This window comes from Lontra canadensis, unplaced genomic scaffold (assembly GCF_010015895.1).
Source record: "Lontra canadensis isolate GAN:19392208 unplaced genomic scaffold, GSC_riverotter_1.0 scaffold38, whole genome shotgun sequence".
NCBI lineage: Eukaryota > Metazoa > Chordata > Mammalia > Carnivora > Mustelidae > Lontra > Lontra canadensis.
The window spans coordinates 6,547,857-6,566,241 of record NW_022631032.1 but is presented as its reverse complement, the minus strand read 5'-3'; the positions used below and the strand labels follow the sequence as shown (position 1 = coordinate 6,566,241).

The following is an 18,385-nucleotide window of genomic DNA, read 5'->3' as shown; positions in this document are numbered from 1 at the left end:
TTTGTCTGCACGGAATGTAGGAATGTAGGAATATTATCCCTTTAAAATGAGGCTTCGGGGGCACCTGGGTGGCTCAGAGGGTTAAAAGCCTCTGCCTTCGGCTCAGGTCATGATCCCAGGGTCCTGGGATCAAGCTCCGCATCAGTCTCTCTGCTCCATGGGGAGCCTGCTTCCTCCTCTCTCTCTGTCTGCCTCTCTGCCTACTACTTGTGATCTCTGTCTGTCAAATAAATAAATAAAATCTTTAAAAATAAATAAATAAATAAATAAAATAAAAAAATTAAATGAGGCTTCGTTTTATGTCCATGCAGTATTTCTTTTAAGCAGTAGTATTAACAATGCATATGCAGCTGTTAAAATGAAAATGCTACAATTAAAATCTGTGTTTTTGACTAGTAGGTTCAATAGATCACCACTTTTAGGTTTCCATCTCCATCTGATAATCAGCGGGAAGGGCTAAAGACCTGTAACATCCATTTGGCCAGCATTGAAAAGTATTTGGCAATCTGCGTTTTTGTGCCCCTGTTTTGCTTGGCACTTTTTGAGCCTCAGACCCAGCCTTCTGGAATAGTGTCCCTGCACCCTTGGCTTCCTGTATTTTAGCTTCAGTGGGTCTCCAGACATGAGAAAAGCAGCTTCTGACGGGCTCTTTCCTCAACCAAGACTCTTTTCACCACCTCTTAATGGTGTTCTATCACTGCATGGTATCAGTATTTCTTTTACCTGCATAGTACCAGTAAAAATTCAGGAAATTTTCTTTTCTTTTTCTTTTCTTTTCTTTTCAGATTTTTATTTATTTGACACAGAGAGAGAGCCCACAAATAGTGGGGGCAGCAGGCAGAGGGAGAGGGAAAAGCAGGGAGGCCGATGCAGGACTTGATCCCAGGACCCTGGGATCATGACCTGAGCCAAAGTCAGCCGCTTAACCAACTGAGCCACCCAGGCACCCCAGGAAAATTATTTTCTACTTCTAGTAACATCATGGATGAATCAGGAACTCAGACTAATGGACTATAAGGCATTTCTTCTATGATCAAGAAACAAATCATACCAAAAGTATTTCAGATGGCATTGCTGTATAGCACTGCATGACATGGCTCTGTAGCATGAAGTATGATATTGCATGTCCAGTAAACCATTTAAAGATATCTGGAAGGTGAACTTGCAGTAAGTTTTATCTGCTTTTAATTGTAGATGTATCCAGTGATCCCTGTAACACATGCCATGTTATCTTCTAATTAGATGTAATTTTCATTAATATAAATAATAGGTAACATTTACTAATGTGTTATATAGTTAAATAGGATGGTTCTAGTAAACATAGATTTTTTTTTTATTAAGAGATATATTCCACTGTGAAAAGCTTGCAGCTGACAAAATTACATTTAAAATGACCAACCATACCGGGGGGGGGGCTGGCTAGTGCAGTCAATGGAGCATGCAACTCTTCATCTCATGGTTGTGGGTTCGAGCCCCATGTTGGGTGTAGAACTCCTGAAATAAAATCTTTTTAAATTAATTAATTAATTTTAAAAATGACCAGAAAAATTTGTTTAATCAATGGTTTTATGATAATTGCTTAGCTATCTGGGAACAAAAAAATGAAGAAAAACCTTAAATCTTTTCTTACCACTTAAGTAAATTCCAGATGGATCAAAAATTTAAATGTGAAAAATGAACAATTAAAGTATTAGGTAATGAGGCTACTTTTTAATAATCTTAGAATGAGGAAGACCTTCCTACTAAAAGACAAGTCCCAGAAGCTATTAAAGAAAGGTTTCATACATTTAACTAAATAAAAATTTAGAATATCTGCATGATTAAATATACTATAAAACAAAGTCAAAAGACAAGTTAAAAGCTGGGAAATATTTGCAGCAATAAAACAAATGGGTAATTTCCTTAGTTGAAAAGAATTTCTTCAAATCAATTAAAAAAAGCAACTTAGTAGGAAAATGAGTGACAGATATGAGTAAGTAATTACAGAAATTAAAATACATATGTCATAAACTTAGGGAAAGATGCTCAACTCTCCATCATAATTAAAGAAATGAAAATGAAAATAGCATGTAGATGTCTTTTTTTTTTTTTTTTAAAGATTTTATTTATTTATTTGAGAGAGAATGAGTGAGAGAGAGCATGAGAGAGGAGAAGGTCAGAGGGAGAAGCAGACTCCCCAAAGAGCTGGGATCCTGATGCGGGACTCGATCCTGGAAGTCTGGGATCATGACCTGAGCCGAAGGCAGTTGCCCAACCAACTGAGCCACCCAGGCGCCCGCATGTAGATGTCTTTATTGGCAAAGATAAGAAAGTGTGATAACATATGTTGCTTGGGGTAGGAAAAAAGAGGTCCGTTGATGTGTGAGTAGTTTGGGACATTCCTATTTGGAGGACATTTTGGCAGTATTTATTAGATTCAAAATGCAGTGTCCTTTAACCCAGTATTTGCACTTTGAGAAAATTAGCCCATATATGAAGTTCTACCAGTTTGCAGGGATAACCATGTTTGTGCAGCCTTGCTTGTAATAGTAGAAGGCTATTGTCAGAAGGCCAGTGTCTTTGGGACGTCTGGATGGCTCAGTTGGTTAAGCATCTGACTCTTGATTTCGGCTCAGGTTGTGATCCCATGGGTCCTGCGATGGAGCCCTATGGCAGGCTCTGCATTCAGTGGGGAGTCTGCTTGAAGATTCTCTCTCCCTCTCCCTCTACCCTTCCCCCCAATTCTCATTCTTTCTTTCTTTCTTTCTCTCAAATAAATAAATAAACTTTAAAAAAAAAAAAAAAGGAAGAAGGCCAGTCTCTTCATCAGAGGACTGGTCATGGCAAAATGTACAGTGAAATAGTATGCAGCTATGAAAAGGAAGTAAAAGTTCTGTACATGCTGCATGGAAATATCTCCAAGATATATTGTCCGGTTTCATAAGAAGGCAGTGTACATATAATGTAACATGTTTAAAATGTTCCTATTAAAAAAAAAAGTAGGAGGGATCTATGTATGTGCCAGTATATGGCAAGGACTGTTTCTGAAAGAAACCATTACCATTAGTTGTTTCTGAGGTCTGGGGAACTAGAAGTCAGGGGTGGAAAGGAGATTTACTTTTTATTTTGTACTCTTTCCTACTCTTGGGAATATTTTTACCATGTGCATATATTACCTTTTTGACTGAAGACATTGGTTAAGTGAAACTAAAATGATCATGTGAGAGTTTCAGTAATGAGAACAAGAGAAGGAAAGGCAAGGGTTATACGCAGATTTCTCCAGTGTAGAAATAGAAAGCTTATGACGTAAAAGTGAACAGTTGGTAGATTTCAAAACTAAGACTCTTCTTTGTAAAATACATTAAGATTCAGATTTTCCTAGGTCAGTGTTTTTTTAAAGTATGGTCTGCACACTACCTACTTACTAAAAATACAGATCCTGGGCACCCCCCTTCCCCACCTCACAGTTCCACTTATGTAGTCTCTGGAATGAATCTCCAGAATCAACAATCTTAATAAGCTCCTTTAGTTAATTTTATGCTTGTTTAAGTTGGAGAACTACTGCCCTAAGTACTAGCATCCTAACTTTAAATGGTAACTGATTAAGCAAATTGCATTGTGCTTGCCCATCCTACAGTATAATCATATAATATACTTAATGTCTTAAAGCAAGATTAAGATTTAGCCTTTATGGGGCGCCTCGGTGGCTTAGTGGGTTGAGCCTCTGCCTTCGGCTCGGGTCATGATCTCGGGGTCCTGGGATCGAGCCCTGCATCGGGCTCTCTGCTCAGCGGGGAGCCTGCTTCCCCCCCACCTGCCTGCCTCTCTGCCTACTTGTGATCTCTCTCTCTGTCAAATAAATAAATAAAATCTTAAAAAAAAAAAGATTTAGCCTTTATTCGATAATTTTATTTGCCCTAATTTGACTCTTAAATGTCAGGGGTCAAGTTTCACAACTATTTCTGCATGGTGGTAATATGGGCTTCACATGAAAAAGATTGGTAGGGGGGATAACTCATCTTGATTAGCATTAAACAGAGTTATAAAAGGGAGTAGAAAGGTATAGAAAATACTTTTTTCCCTTTTTGGTTGTCCTTAGGATATAGTTATTTCTGAGACATTTCTTTCAAGGGCCCATGCAGTAGCTATATGAATGTTTTTATTTACTTTGTTTAGATTGAATATTATATTCATATAGAAAGTACATAAACATAGACGTATACTTCAGGAAAATAATCATAAAGCAGGCAAACATGTACCCATTACCCAATTTAGAATTCTAGAACTCCCCATGGGTCCCTCCCTGATCATACCCCTCTCCTTCCCTACTGTACATAATTATAATCACACATGTTGATAGGGTTTTCGAAGTAGGTGGAGTTGGAAGTTAGGAAGAATATGTTCAAAGTCTATCGCAAATCTCTTTTTCTCCCAAATAAAGATTTGCTCTACATTTTTTTTCTCTTAATACCAAAAAGAACAAACAATTAAAACCTTATTTTATCTGCATCAAAATCATCATACAAAATAGGCTAGAAGTAGACGTTGATAATAATTTAGTGTAATTAAAAACATGTAAGTTAGTCAGATTGTTAAATCATATTTTATTAAATAGGTTTATCTAATATGTGTTTGGGAAAATCATTTAGCTATTTGGTTGCTTTACATGCATCAAAATATATTCCAGATGGATTGATGAGCTGTGCATTTAAAAATGAGACCATATAAGAGAAAATTAATCTTATCCCTAAAGAGATTACTTTTTTCCCAGCATAAAAATAATGAAAGACATCACAGAGGGAAAAGCTGATAGGTTTGACTCCATAAACATTTGAACCTTTAGGCTTCAAAACAAATTAAAGTCAAAACGCGAACTGGGAAAAATGTGTTGCATGAATGATAGATAATGGATAAAATAATATAAAACTATATAAGCAATTTAGGAAAGTGAATGGAAAACGGGTATAGTAGGCATAAATAACGAATGTTGGTTCCCAGATTTCATCCTTTAAATTCATAATTCAACGGTCAACATTGATTGACAGCCCATATATTAGTAAGGTATAGGTTAAGCTATGTAATGAAGATACAAAGATACACGGGCTCAATGAGAAAGAAGTTTATTTTTCTCTGAAAAAAGCCTAGAACATAGTGGATTGCTTATAGGCAGCTCTGTTCCACAAGGCCCTCCAAGGACCCAAGTTTCTTTTCTCTTGTTGCTTTAACATCTAGTAGGGTGATTCCTTGTCCAAGTGGTCAAAGCTGGCTCATAATCCTACTCTCATTCTAGCCCACAGGAAGGGGAAGGTGAATGTCTAGGGCAATGACTACATCGTTCAGTGATGACTAAGAGGTTGTATATGTCATCTATCCTCAGATCCACTTGTGCAGACGTAGTCACATGGCCATGCTGTCTGTAAGAGGCTGGAAATGTAGCTCAGCCGCCATGTACCCAATTAAAACTCAGATAAATAATGTAGATAAATATATAAAGCATTCATTCAAAAAGAGAAAAATTGCAGTACACCAATAGGAAAGAAGAGCAGTAACCAAGGGAGAAATAAGAATGCTCCCATCACCAAAGGATATCCATGTCCTAATCTCTGGAACCTGTAAATTTGTTACATTACATGGTAAGGGAAAACTTTGGTTGCAGGTGGAATTAAACTTACTAATCAGCTGACCTTAAGGAGATTATCCTGGTTTATCCAGGTGGTCCCAGTGTAATCACAAAAGTCCTTAAAGGAGAAACAGAAGAGGAAATCAGAGAGATGCAGCATGCTAGGACACAAATCTCTTGCCAACTTTGAAGACAGGAAGGGGAGGAAGGGGACGATGAACAAGATTTGCAGGTGGCCCCTAGAAATTAGAAAAAGGCAAGGACGTGGATTCTTCTAGAGCCTCTAGAAAAGAGCATAGCCATGCCAGCACTTTGATTTTGGCTCAGTGAGACCCAGGGACTTCTTACAGTTTACAGACCCAGGGACTTCTTACAGTTTACAGAACTGTAAGATAATAAATTTGTGTTGTTTTAAAGCCATTAGTTCTGTGATAATTTATTATAAACGCAATAGAAAACTAAATGCCAAGTTTTTGAGTGCACATATTTGTGTATTTTTTAAAAATAATGACAGTGCTGGTGAGACAGGCACTGTCGATCACTGACAGGAATAGAAATTACTACAAATCCTTCTGAAAATAATGTGAGAGTAGGTTTCCTAAAGCCTAAAATGTTAATATCCTTTGACCCTAAAGAAGTAATCTGGAAAATAGCAAATATTTATGTTAGAAAGATTATCACAGCAGGATTATTATGTTAGCAAATAAATAGCAAACATTAGGAAAATGGTTAAATGAGCTTTTATACATTTATACAGTAGACTGTCACAGAGCCATAAAAATTATGATTATAAAGAATCTTTAATGAGAAAAATGCTTATGACAGGCTATAAAGTTAAAATAATTTAGTGCATAAAACTGTATATTCAATATGGTATCTAGTTACCTATGTTTAGGAAAATAATCATAAAACAGGCAAACATGCTTCTCTCAATATGCATTGAAAAAAAGTAAAAAAATACATTAGTAGTGATTGGGCTATTTAATTGAATTATTGAATTTATGGCTATTTTCTGTATGCATTTTTCTAGTATGAGTATATATATTTTTAAACTAAAAGGACAAAATAAAAGTTATAAGATAAAAAACCTATCAGAAAAAATGGGGGGAGGTAGACATCTATTTTTTCCCCTCTTCCTGGCCAAGAGATGATTGCATTTGGCCTTAATAAAAACCCTGTGACATAAAGTACCTTTGGAGAAATTGAAACAGCAAGAGAATAAGCGATTCACCAAAGATTACACAGTTAATAAATTTAGCTCAGACTAGAAACTGAGTTTTCTGATACCTAATCTAATACTCTTCACTGTGTTTTTTTATGTGCTCTCTGTAACTGGTACTTGATGTTATTATGAGTTTATTTAGGGCCAAGACTATAATATTCATCTTTATATTCCCTTTAGTGTCTAGCTATAGTTTCCTTGGCCATAGTAGACATTGAACAGATATTTCTAGTCAAATCATAATTAGCCCAGATTATTAAAGGATACAGAAGTGAAATAGAGTTTCTTAAAGAAAACAGACTATAGCAACAGTCTCTAAAAGGTTTCTTCCTTTCTACTACTATCTGTTTCTTCCTTCCTAACTTTCTTTTTCCTATAATTAATTCATAGTATCTCTGACCCTTTTTTTTGCCCTATATTTTCTTGGACTAGATAAAGGAAAACTATTTTTAGCACTCTACCATTTTCAATACCCAGGAAATGGTGTAACATACCAGTTTATTCTGATGCAGGATAATTAGGAATTGGGAAAAGTTTGTGAACCATTGGCATATTGAATCTTAGAGGTATTTTTTTGGATTACAAATTACGTCATATTAAAAATACGTAGAATTTAAGTTAAGAATGCTGGAGTTGGGGCACCTGGGTGGCTCAGTGGGTTAAAGCCTCTGCCTTCGGCTCAGGTCATGATCCCAGGGTCCTGGGATGGAGCCCTGCATCGGGCTCTCTGCTCAGCAGGGAGCCTGCTTCCTCCCCTATCTCTCTGCCTGCCTCTCTGCCTACTTGTGATCTCTATCAAATAAATAAATAAAATCTTTAAAAAAAAAAAAAAGGATGCTGGACTTACAGTGAGGAAGTATCTGCTCAGTTTCTAAACCAGTTTTCTAATGTTGTCACCAATGCTAGTCATAATAAACTAAAGGTTTCTAAACTAGGTCTATGTAGAGAATCACAATATTCCAGCTACTTGCATGCCTCTGGATCTGTGAACCTTGAGTTATCTTAACAGTCAATGATTTTTATTTATACTATCAACAGAGAACCTTCAGAATGAGACCATGTTGGAAGAGTAGAGAGATTTGTAAACCAATTAAATAAGCCCTGATTTTGATTTCCAGTCCTGGTGTAGACATTAGCTAAGTTATATTACTTTGGAGCTCCCCCCGCTCCGCCCTTACTTTTTGGAGAAAAGAAAGTTATAAAATTATAAGTGTGATTTTAAATGTAGTATTAGCCTTTCTGGAACTCAATTTTCATATCTATAAAATGCAGAGGTGGGTTATCTAGGTGAGGCTTGACGTCTCTTCCAGCTATAAAAATTCTAATTCTAAAACCTATTCCAAGTAGAAAATAGTTGAGGAATCATAGGTATTTGTTCCAGGATGTCAGAAAGCAAAAGGTTAGGATACTGGAATATCATTAAATACAAACTAAAATGTCAAGTACATTAGAAAACCATGAACTGTAGATCTTCAGTGTGAACTTTAGCTATTGGCATTTGTTTGAAAAGCGATAGTATATTGAATGATATGAAATGGAATGCAGCTGTGCCCAAATGCCATCCCACACGCTGAGGCCTTGGCCATTGGGGTGGGGGCGAGGGGCAGGGTACTAACTGAGGGCTGAAGGTGAAGGGGCACAGGGAGGGCAGGACTTCATGAAGCTTCCATCAGTCCATCATGTCCAGTCCCCATCCCCCCTCTTCCCTCCTCCTGCCAGGCCTGCGGAAGGCTAACAACCCCGCACCCCCACCCCACAGTGCTAGTGGGCAGCACTGAGACTTCGGCTCTCCCATCTCGGCTACGGAGAAGCTCCAGGTCTTTACTATCCTCTCAGCCTGCTTGGGAAATTACCCTCTTGCCCATTTTCCTACCTGGCCTGTGGGGGTGGTACAAACACAGAAGTAGGGAGAAGCTAGGTAGGAGTTAAAAATGAAAAGGGGAAAAGACCAGAGGGCGAAGGAGAGAGGGAGTCAATCAAGGATGCAAGGAGAGGAGACTGGGATGAAGAAAGAGGGCAGCACACCGGCCCCCTGGCAGATCTGTCACAGCTTGGCCTGCAAAGTTGGAAATTTGCAGTCCCCTTACTGTGAACATGTACTGGCCATCATCAGGCGTGAAGCAGGAGTCAGAGCCCTGGAGATAACAAGTTCGCTTTCCAGAGAGCCTCCTTTCTGCTGCAGGGCTTAGTGCCCAGGGGCTGCCTTTGTTCCTAACTGCTGCCCACCCTTCCTGGGTCCACTGGCTCAAGATGGGAATAAAGCGAATAAAGCTCTGGCCATGCTTGGACCACCCTCAATGTTGACTTGTTTGTTTGTTTGTTTGTTTTAAAAGCTTTATTTCTAGAATATTTATTAATGACCTTGGTTTTTGTATCACTGAATTTGGGCTTTTTAAAATTTATAAATGGGGGCACCTGGGTGACTCAGTTAAACGTCTCCTTTCAGCTCCAGTCTTGATCCCAGGGTCCTGGGATCGAGCCCTGTGTTGGGCTTCTTGCTGGGCAGGGAGTCTGCACCCCCCACCGTAGTTCCTCCCCGCTGCTCGTTCTCTCACTTTCTCAAAGAAAATCTTTTTAAAAATAAATAAAATAAAATTTGTAAATGAAGCTGATGTACGTGTTTAGGTAACTGAGAGTTGTTTTGTTTTGTTGGTAACTGAGAGTTTTATAGCGTTACTTGTGTATTTCAGCAACACCGCTTTGCTTGAATCAGTCTGTGTTCTGGGCACTAGAGAGCATCCACACTTCGTGAGACACTGGTGAATTTAGAAGCCATTTCCCTTATCTGCAATGAACTTTCACTTGCAAAACAAAACCGAAACATATAATGATGATGCAGAAAAATTGACATTAAGTTATGGGATCTACTTCCCTTTACTGAAGATGTGAATCACTCTTCTTGACAGTCAGCCCAGATCAATAGGTGTTAATTTTTGAAAGCCAGCTTCTTTCCAGTGCTAAGAAAGCATTAGGACAATCACAATGAGTGGCATTTAACTTTCAGTATGTGAAGGCAACACTTTTCGATCCAGACAATTCGTTTAGGCTGGGTGTTTTTTCTTGTCACACTGCCAAGCTTATATACCTAATTTTTGTTCTAGCATCTGTTTCTAACTACTAATATAGTCTAAATCCCAATTTCCATTTCCTCACGAGTCTTAACTTCATCTTCAGAATTCTGCTGAAACTGCTTCTCCTCAAATCAGGAATGACCCTCCTTGTTGCCGAAGCCAGTGGTTACATTTTAGTTACCAGATGATCTTTCTATATGACTTGACACTATCAGCCATTCACTCTCCTCTCCTCAAAACCCTTCTCTCTGCTGTGGTACAAGTCTTTGCTCATTCATTCATTCATTTTTGCCTCTGTAATTGCTCCTTCTCAGCTGTCTTTCTAAACTCCTCTTCCTCTATTTAAAAAATATTATTATTTTCCAGTGTTTTTTTCCCTAACCCCAATATATTGCTTAGTTCAGACCTCTTTGTTTAGCTTCTGATCTATATTCAACTACTTACTTTACTTTTTTACAGAGTTACGGATGCCTTCCCAATATGCAGTCATTCACCTAGCCATATCTGTTGTATGGCTAAGAACAGTCTTCCAAACCATCCCTTGTTCCATATCCCCACTATTGCTCTTGCCAATACTGCCAAAGGGTTCTTGTCCTGGGCTCATGCCTGAGAGTATCCCACTCTGGCTTTCCTTCAGCTTTACTGTTTCCTATGTGCTGAGGAATGTGTAGGGCCAAGGAGATGTGCCCACCCTGGTCATCATGTTCTAGCTACACAGGACTTCGGATGTCCCTGCAACAGGCCTTTTTCTAAGTCTCTTCTATGAGTAGACCCCATTCCTGGTGTGTACTCCCCAGGCTCAAGGAGTCGCCAAAGGCAGCTGTTTGGAAGAGAGGAAAGCTTGCTGTCAGACCTTCAGGTCCCCATGCATATATGCGACAGTGTTGTAGACCAGAGCCAGAAGTCAGAAGAGAAGGAGGATATGCAAGGTCCTCCATTAGTACTCTTATCACTGGCTCCACAGGCATTAAGGGCAGGACTAATTGTTACCTTATTTTTCTTTATATTCCTGGTACATGCTGATAGGTGATGGTTCAACTACCCGTAAGGACTTTAAGGGCAAGGGCTTTAATTTTATATTCTCATATGCTTATGCCTATCACAATGCCTACCCAATACACGTGCTTAGTACATGTTTGTCAAATAAGTTAAATAACACAGCTTGTATTGAACCATTTATAATTATTCCATTTCCTTTATTGTCATTGTAGTTTATTGTAATATTTATATGATTTTAGTCTTATGACTGCCCTTTTTTTTTTTCCAGAAAAAAAAAACAACCTCTAATTTTGTATTATCATTAAATGGGAAAACTAGATTTTAGATATAAAACTGAATTTTATTTTTAAATATATTTTTACAAACTAATTTCATAAAATAGGGTAAGTTAACAGTAGGTAACAGAAAACAGGGTCAGGCAAACATGAAAATCTTGATATAGCAGGACAGTAGTTCTTATAACTAGTTATATTAATAACTGCTACACCCTGAGGGACTCTAGAATACAAGTATGAGAAAGGGCAAGGCTATCTGGAAAATGTAGAGATGCTGGGAAGAGCAGGGACTGGGTTTCCCTGCCAGGTTTCCCATGAATTCAGAGGGGAACCCCAAGATCCTATGGGTCCAGTTCCACTACTGAGTTCATTTGTGAGCATTGTGTTTGTGCATGATGACTTTTAATATAAAATGCACACAATCATTAGAATAATTTTAAATACTGAATCAGCGTGTTTTAATTCACAAGCTGACTTCACTATGGTAATTCATGTTTTAGGTTGGCCGCCCAAGTTCAGTGATCTTGTGGACTTAGAACCCATCTGAAATGTCCCTAGTGCTTCTATAGCTACTTCAGATACTATTTTTATCATAAGCTCACACATTCTGTGACTCACATTTGCTGCTTAAAAAATAGTCTCTTCGGGGTGCCTGGGTGGCTCAGTTGGTTGAGCGTCTGCCTTCGGCTTAGGTCATGATCCCAGGATCCTGGGATCGAGTACTACCTCATGAGGCTCCTTGCTCAGCGTGGAGCCTGCTTCTCCCTCTGCCTGCCAGTCCCCCTGCTGGCGCTCTCTTGCTCGTTCTCTCTCTCTAATAAATAAACAAAATCTTAAAAAAAAAAAAAAATCTACTCGTGATTCCACGGAGAGGTAAAACATAGTTAAGCCACAGCAACAATTTGAGTTTTATGCCTCAATCCTCTCAGGATTCATAATGTTTTATCGTGTTTTGTTTTGTTGATAGTTTGTTTCTTCTGTGTTCACTCTCTACTCTTAACATTTTTAGGCCTAATAAAATTTACTCATTCCAGCGCTTCTCCTCCTAGATGAGATGAGTCTTTCAGGAACACCTCACTAAAGGTATTAAATATCAAAGCAGTTACTCTACATGCCATCATGCAGTCTGTTGTGCCATCACAAATCATGAGTAAAACCCCTCAGTGAAAATGGAAGAGTATTTCTGTGATGAAATGCTCTGTTACAGCTTGGGATCTACTGGTGTTTGGAGTAGGAATTTGGTTTCATAAACAGTTTAAATTGTTTTTGTCATCTAGAAAATAGTTCCCCTTTCACAAGAAGATTTTGAAATGTCTTCAGTCTTAATTTAGTAGTAGTAATGATTCTTGGAGCTCTTTTTGCCTTCACAATAAGTTTTCCAACATTTACAAAGATTTGAGCAGCCCTAATACACATATTTCACTTCCCACTCACTTACGCCTCTGCAGTAGGGCCATACCTCTTCTCATATGCCTGTTTAAAAAACTCTTTCTGAGTCTCTTAAGGTGGCAATTATTTAAAAGGTGGGGGGGTTGACCTCATGGTAATTGAATAGCAAAATGGGGGAAAAAGTACTGTCACATATGTGTCACATACACTGTTCCTTCCCTTTCCTTTGCCTCCAAGCAGGAGTGGTTGACTTGCCTCCCTTTCTTGGATATGCTTTTTGGACTTCTGGCTTCTCTTCCCCTTCAGGGTTCTCTTGAGTGAGAATGTGTATGTTGGAGGTGGAGGGAGCAATGGAAGAAGAGGGTTTGGTTGGCAAGGAACAGGATAGAGCACTAAATAGAATACTGAGAAGAGATGAGCAAGAGAACTACTGGAATAGAAGCAAGAAACTACTCTTTATTAACCCTTGCAATTAAAGCCACAGAGTATTAGGACTGGAAGGAATGCAGTGCTCCTGTAATTACAGTAGTTTAACCTAACAGGTACTCAATAAGTGGGTATTGAATGTAGACATATCTCATTTTGCGGGAGAAGAAATGGAATCCCACAAAGATCTAGTGCCCAGAACCGTTCAACTAGTTAGTTGCAGAACTGGACCAGAACCCAAGTACTCCAATTCCTCAACCACTTCCTTTTCTACTAGAAGATACAATAATGATGGTTTTCTTTTTTTAATTCTTTTTAAAATTCCCATCACCTGGCACAGAGTAGGCATGAAATGTTTTATCTCATTTTATTATTATTTCTTTCATCCTGACAAGTGCACTCCTTAATCCCCATCACATATTTCCTCTACCCTCCATCCATCTCCCCTCTGGTAACCATCAGTTTGTTCTCTATAGCTAAAAGTCTGTTTCTTGGTTTGTCTCTCTTTTTTTCCCCCTCCCTTTGCTCATTTGTTTCTTAAATTCCACATATGAGTGATATCATATGGTATTTGTCTTTCTCTGACTGACTTATTTCACTTAGCATAATACTGTCTAACTCTACCCATGTCATTGCAAATGGTAAGAATTCATTCATTCCTTTTATGGCTGAATGCTATTTCATTGTACTTTTTAAAATACCATTTTATTTTAATACATTCTGAGCTCAACCTTATTATTTTTTTTTAAAGATTTTATTTATTTATTTGACAGATAGAGATCACAAGTAGGGCAGAGAAGCAGGCAGAGAGAGAGGAGGAGGCAGGTTCCCTGCTGAGCAGAGAGCCCAATGTGGGGCTCGATCCCAGAACCCTGAGATCATGACCTGAGCTGCAGGCAGAGGCTTAACCCACTGAGCCACCCAGGCGCCCCTCAACCTTATTATTTATGTGAGTGGCTGGTAGCACTTACTAGGTCTGTTTATGAGTGGCAATCTGGTAGAAAGAATATGGATATTGGAGTCAACCTGGGTCCAAATCTCCACTTTGCCCATTAGCACTTGGGCAAGTACCTTAATCTTTCTAAACAGAGACTTTAACATCTCAATAAATAAAGCTAATAATAGCTACTACATAGGGTTGTTGTAACAAATGAAACAAGGTTATTTGGCGTGTTTGGTTTGGTGTGTGACATAATTCAGAAGTTTCAGTAAATATTTGTGAAATGAATAAGGGGTAACTGTTACTGTGTTTGGTCTCCCTCATGGGGAGTCGACATGCTTTACCTGCAGACGTGTCCTGTTTTTTACAGATATGTGTCCTTAATGCCAGAGTTAAACTGCAGTTTGGCTAGCTTCTTCTTGTATAGAAATGTCTGCTTCAGCCTCTTCACAGCCTTCCAATTTTTTAAATTCCAGACTAATCCACGGAGGACAGTTGTTGAATGGATTGGCAGGCCCAACGGTGATGAATGCAGCTCCATTCCTCTCTACGACGTGGTTTTCTGCCGACGAACGGGCCACTGCAACAGCCATTGCATCCATGCTCAGCTATCTTGGTGGAGCATGTGCATTTTTAGTGGGGCCACTTGTTGTTCCAGCCCCCAATGGGACGTCGCCTCTTCTTGCTTCAGAGACAAGCAGGACCCACATTAAAGATCTCATAGAGACTGTATTGTATGCAGGTATTTTGCAGTTTATTTTCTTCCCGCTCTACTTTGTCTTTATCCCAGTCCTCTTTACTCAACCCTATATGCCAGATCACTTCTTATGAAATACTTACGAGGACCAAAATGTACATATGCATGTGTGTGCTTTTCTTGTCATGGAATATGAAGATGCCTTTTTAAAACTTACCCTTTTCAGGGAGTTATTAAGTTTAAAATGTATCATTGCTGCATGGAAGTTTATTTCTTAATTTTACTCTTCCCATCCGTTTACAACTAAGCACTGTAGAACACAATGTCTAGTGTCTTTTGTAGATAACTTATGAGAACAGAAAACTAAATATCATGGTTCACAGTAAATATTTGTCAACCATCTATTGGTAGCCGTTAAGCCCATTTTCTCCCTTGCAATTTCCCCCCTCCTCTCTGACCTGGTAAACCCTGGTCATGCACAGTCTACTCTTCTCTTCGTTTCCTATCCTCTCTATGTTTACCCTATTAATAAGGGATAGACCCTTCCAAAACATTTTCTTGGCCCTTTCCCTTTATTTCTAGGGCTAAGCCCTACTCCACACTTACATTACAGTCTCTTACACACTCCCTGACCCTGTATGCCTGTTTGTTATTTCCTTCTGCATTCAGAAGACTCTTTGTAAGTTCACATATATACTAAGCACTGTGCTAAGCACTGGGAATTGGTAAGATCACTGAGAAGACCATTGCAATACAAATGGATACACAGAGTTTGAGAGACATAATTTGCCTGAGTTTGGAGAAAAGTTGAAGAGGTGTGGAAGGCTTCATCAAGAATGTGATCATTAAAGTTAAGAATTTCATAGGACTTCAGCAAGTGTTCAAGTGAGATAGGGCATTCGGTATAAAAGGAATAGCCACTTCAGGGGCAGATACGGTATGAGAGAGCTCAGTATGTCCAAAGAACTGCACACAATTTCATACGGCTGAAGTAGTGTAAATATGTGTGTGCTTGGGTGTAGGTGACAAGTGGCCGAAAATGAGGCTGGAGAGATACAGGACCATATTATGATGAACTTTGTATTAATTTATTCACTTATTCATCGAACACATATATTTTGACCTCCTATGTATCTGTCCCTGTGCAAGGCACTGATGTAGACATGGTTCATGCTCTCACAGAACTTACAGTGTCGCAAAGGAACAGACAGGAAAACAGTTGTAAAACAGGGTGGTAATTGCTATCGCCAAAGGTTGACAGTTGCTCTGAGACCTCAGGAGGAGAAAGCTCACTTAGATTTCAGAGGCCAAGTAGAGCTTCCTGGAGATGCAGCATCTATGGTGGAGCCTGGGGGATGAGAGGAAGTTAGCCAAATACTGCGGGCAGAGGAAGAGCATACTGGAAAGAGAGGGAGCCATGGAGGAGAAGCCTTGTAAGGGATGAGAGCCTGGCATATTTAAGCAATTCAGAGCCCACAGTGGCCTCCGCTTGGTGAGAGTCATGACAGATAATTAGCTAAAGAGGTAAGCCAGACCATACAAGCGTTCTAAGCAGAGCTGATGGGTTTGAAATTCACTAGATTGCAGGCAACAGCCACACTCTGAAGAATTTTACACCAGAGAATTATACAATGAGATTTACATTTCAAAATATGTTTTAGAGGGAATGAAGCAAAAGCAGAGGCTATGGCATATATAAAGCCTTTAAACTGCACTGCCCCCACCAACAACTCCTCTTAAAGAGAAAAATTTGAGGGACACCTCACTGAACTCAGTTGGTGGAGCGTGCAACTCTAGATCTTGGTGTTGTGAGTTTAAGCCCCACATGGGATGTAGAGATTACTTAAAAATAATATATTTAAAAATATAAAATAAACAAGTTTTTCTTTGTTTAAAAAATAAAGAAAAATGAAATTTCAATGTAAATAAGTAAAACTGAAAGCAGTGTCACATAAATTTTAAACTTTATTTTGGTCACATTGTTCTTTTTATTGAAAACTTATACAATAATAGTGTCTTTTAAATGACTGGATTTTAGGCACTATTGGGCAGGTATGAATGCTGTACACCCTTCTGGTTCATGGTTCCAGTGAAGCTGAAGCCTCTACTCAGAGCTTCCCAGTTATTGCTTTAGTGCTTTCATATTTGCCAACCTGCTTTCCTGAGATATTGTCCTATGACCCTTCATTCCATTAAAAACATTTTGCTAGAATTGCCACATTAAAAGATTAATGACTCTTTAGATTATTTAGAAGGCATCATAAGAAAAGTAAACTACAGACCCACAGCTCCTGAGCAAAATGCTGGTAAACCAATTCTAATAACATATTAAAAAAGGATTATATACTATGGCCAAACGAGATTTATTCCTAGAATGCAAGGTTGGTTTAACATTTAAGATTCAACTAACGTATATATCAATAGAATAAAGGAGAAAAAAATGTGTGAACATCTTAATGGGGGAGGGGGAAGCATTTGACAAATCCAACACCCTCTTAAGATAAAAACATTCAACAAATTAGTCAGTAGGAGCTCCCTCAACCTAACAGACGGGATCTATGAAAAACCCACAGAGAAGAGCATATTTAATGGTCAAAGACTGTTGGCATTTCCCCTGAGATCAGGAATAAGACAAGGATGTCTGCTCTTGCCCTGTGTAAACATTATGCTGGAGGTTCTAATCAGGGTCACTAAGTAAGAAAAAGAAAGAAAAAGCCTATAGATTCCAAAAAAGAAGTAAGATGATTTCTGTTGAAAATAGCTTGATCATAATAGAAAATCCTCTGAAATCCACTATAAAACTACCAGATCTAACAAGTTCAGCAAGAATAGACAAGTTCATCCTAAAAACACAGATTTTAGGTGCAAGAAAATGTGTTGTATTTCTTTCTATACATTAGCAATGAACAATCCGAACATGAAATTAGGAAGACAATTCAATTTACAGTAGCCTCAAAAAGAATACAATATTTAGGAATAACTTTAACAAAATAAATATAAAACTTGCTTTCTGAAAACTATGAAACACTGTTGAAAGAAATTACAGAAGACTTAAGAAATGGAGACATCCCATATTTGTGAGTGGAGAAGTTTAATATTGTGAATATGGTACTATTCCCCAAATTGATCTTTACATTCAGTACAATCCATCTACCTTTGTTGCAGAAATTGATAAAGCTGATCCCAAAATTTATATGGAAATGCAAGAGACTCAGAATAGCCATAGCAGTCTTGAAAAAGAACAAAGCAGGAGAACTCATACTTCCCAATTTTAAAACTTACTACAAACTCAGCTTCACTAATTAAGACAGCAGGGTATTGGCATAAGGATAGGCATAAGTCAATGGAACAGAAGTGAGATTCCGAAAAATGAACCATTACATTTACGGTCAACTAACTTTTCATAAGAGTACCAAGACAATTCAGGGCACCTGGCTGGCTCTTAGAAGAGCATGCAAATCTTGATCCTGGTGTCATGAGTTCAAACCCCATATGGGGTGTAGAGATAAACTTAAAAAAAAATGAGTAAGAAGACAATTCAATGGGGAAAGAATAGTATTTTCAACAAATGTTGTTGGAATAACTAGATGTCCATATATAAAAGAATCCATTTGAACCCCTTCCTTACATCATACATAAAAATGAATGCAAAATGGATTATAATCCTAATGTAAGAGCAAAAACTAAAAACTCTTAGAAGAAAGCATAGGAGTAAATCTTTGTGACCTTGGATTAGGTCTGAAATCTTAAAAGCACAAGGGGCAAAA

The 18,385-nt window shown here is 38.4% G+C and overlaps 1 protein-coding gene across 2 annotated transcripts in view; it reads left to right on the top strand.

The window, feature by feature from the left end:
* The window catches only part of SLC49A4 (solute carrier family 49 member 4), a 67,267-nt gene that overhangs the window by 11,140 nt on the left and 37,742 nt on the right, over positions 1 to 18,385 (top strand). For both annotated transcript variants that reach the window (XM_032869513.1, XM_032869514.1), the window contains exon 3: positions 14,398 to 14,663. In XM_032869513.1, coding sequence (XP_032725404.1) covers positions 14,398 to 14,663 — 266 coding nt within the window. The remainder of the gene's footprint in view (positions 1 to 14,397; positions 14,664 to 18,385) is intronic.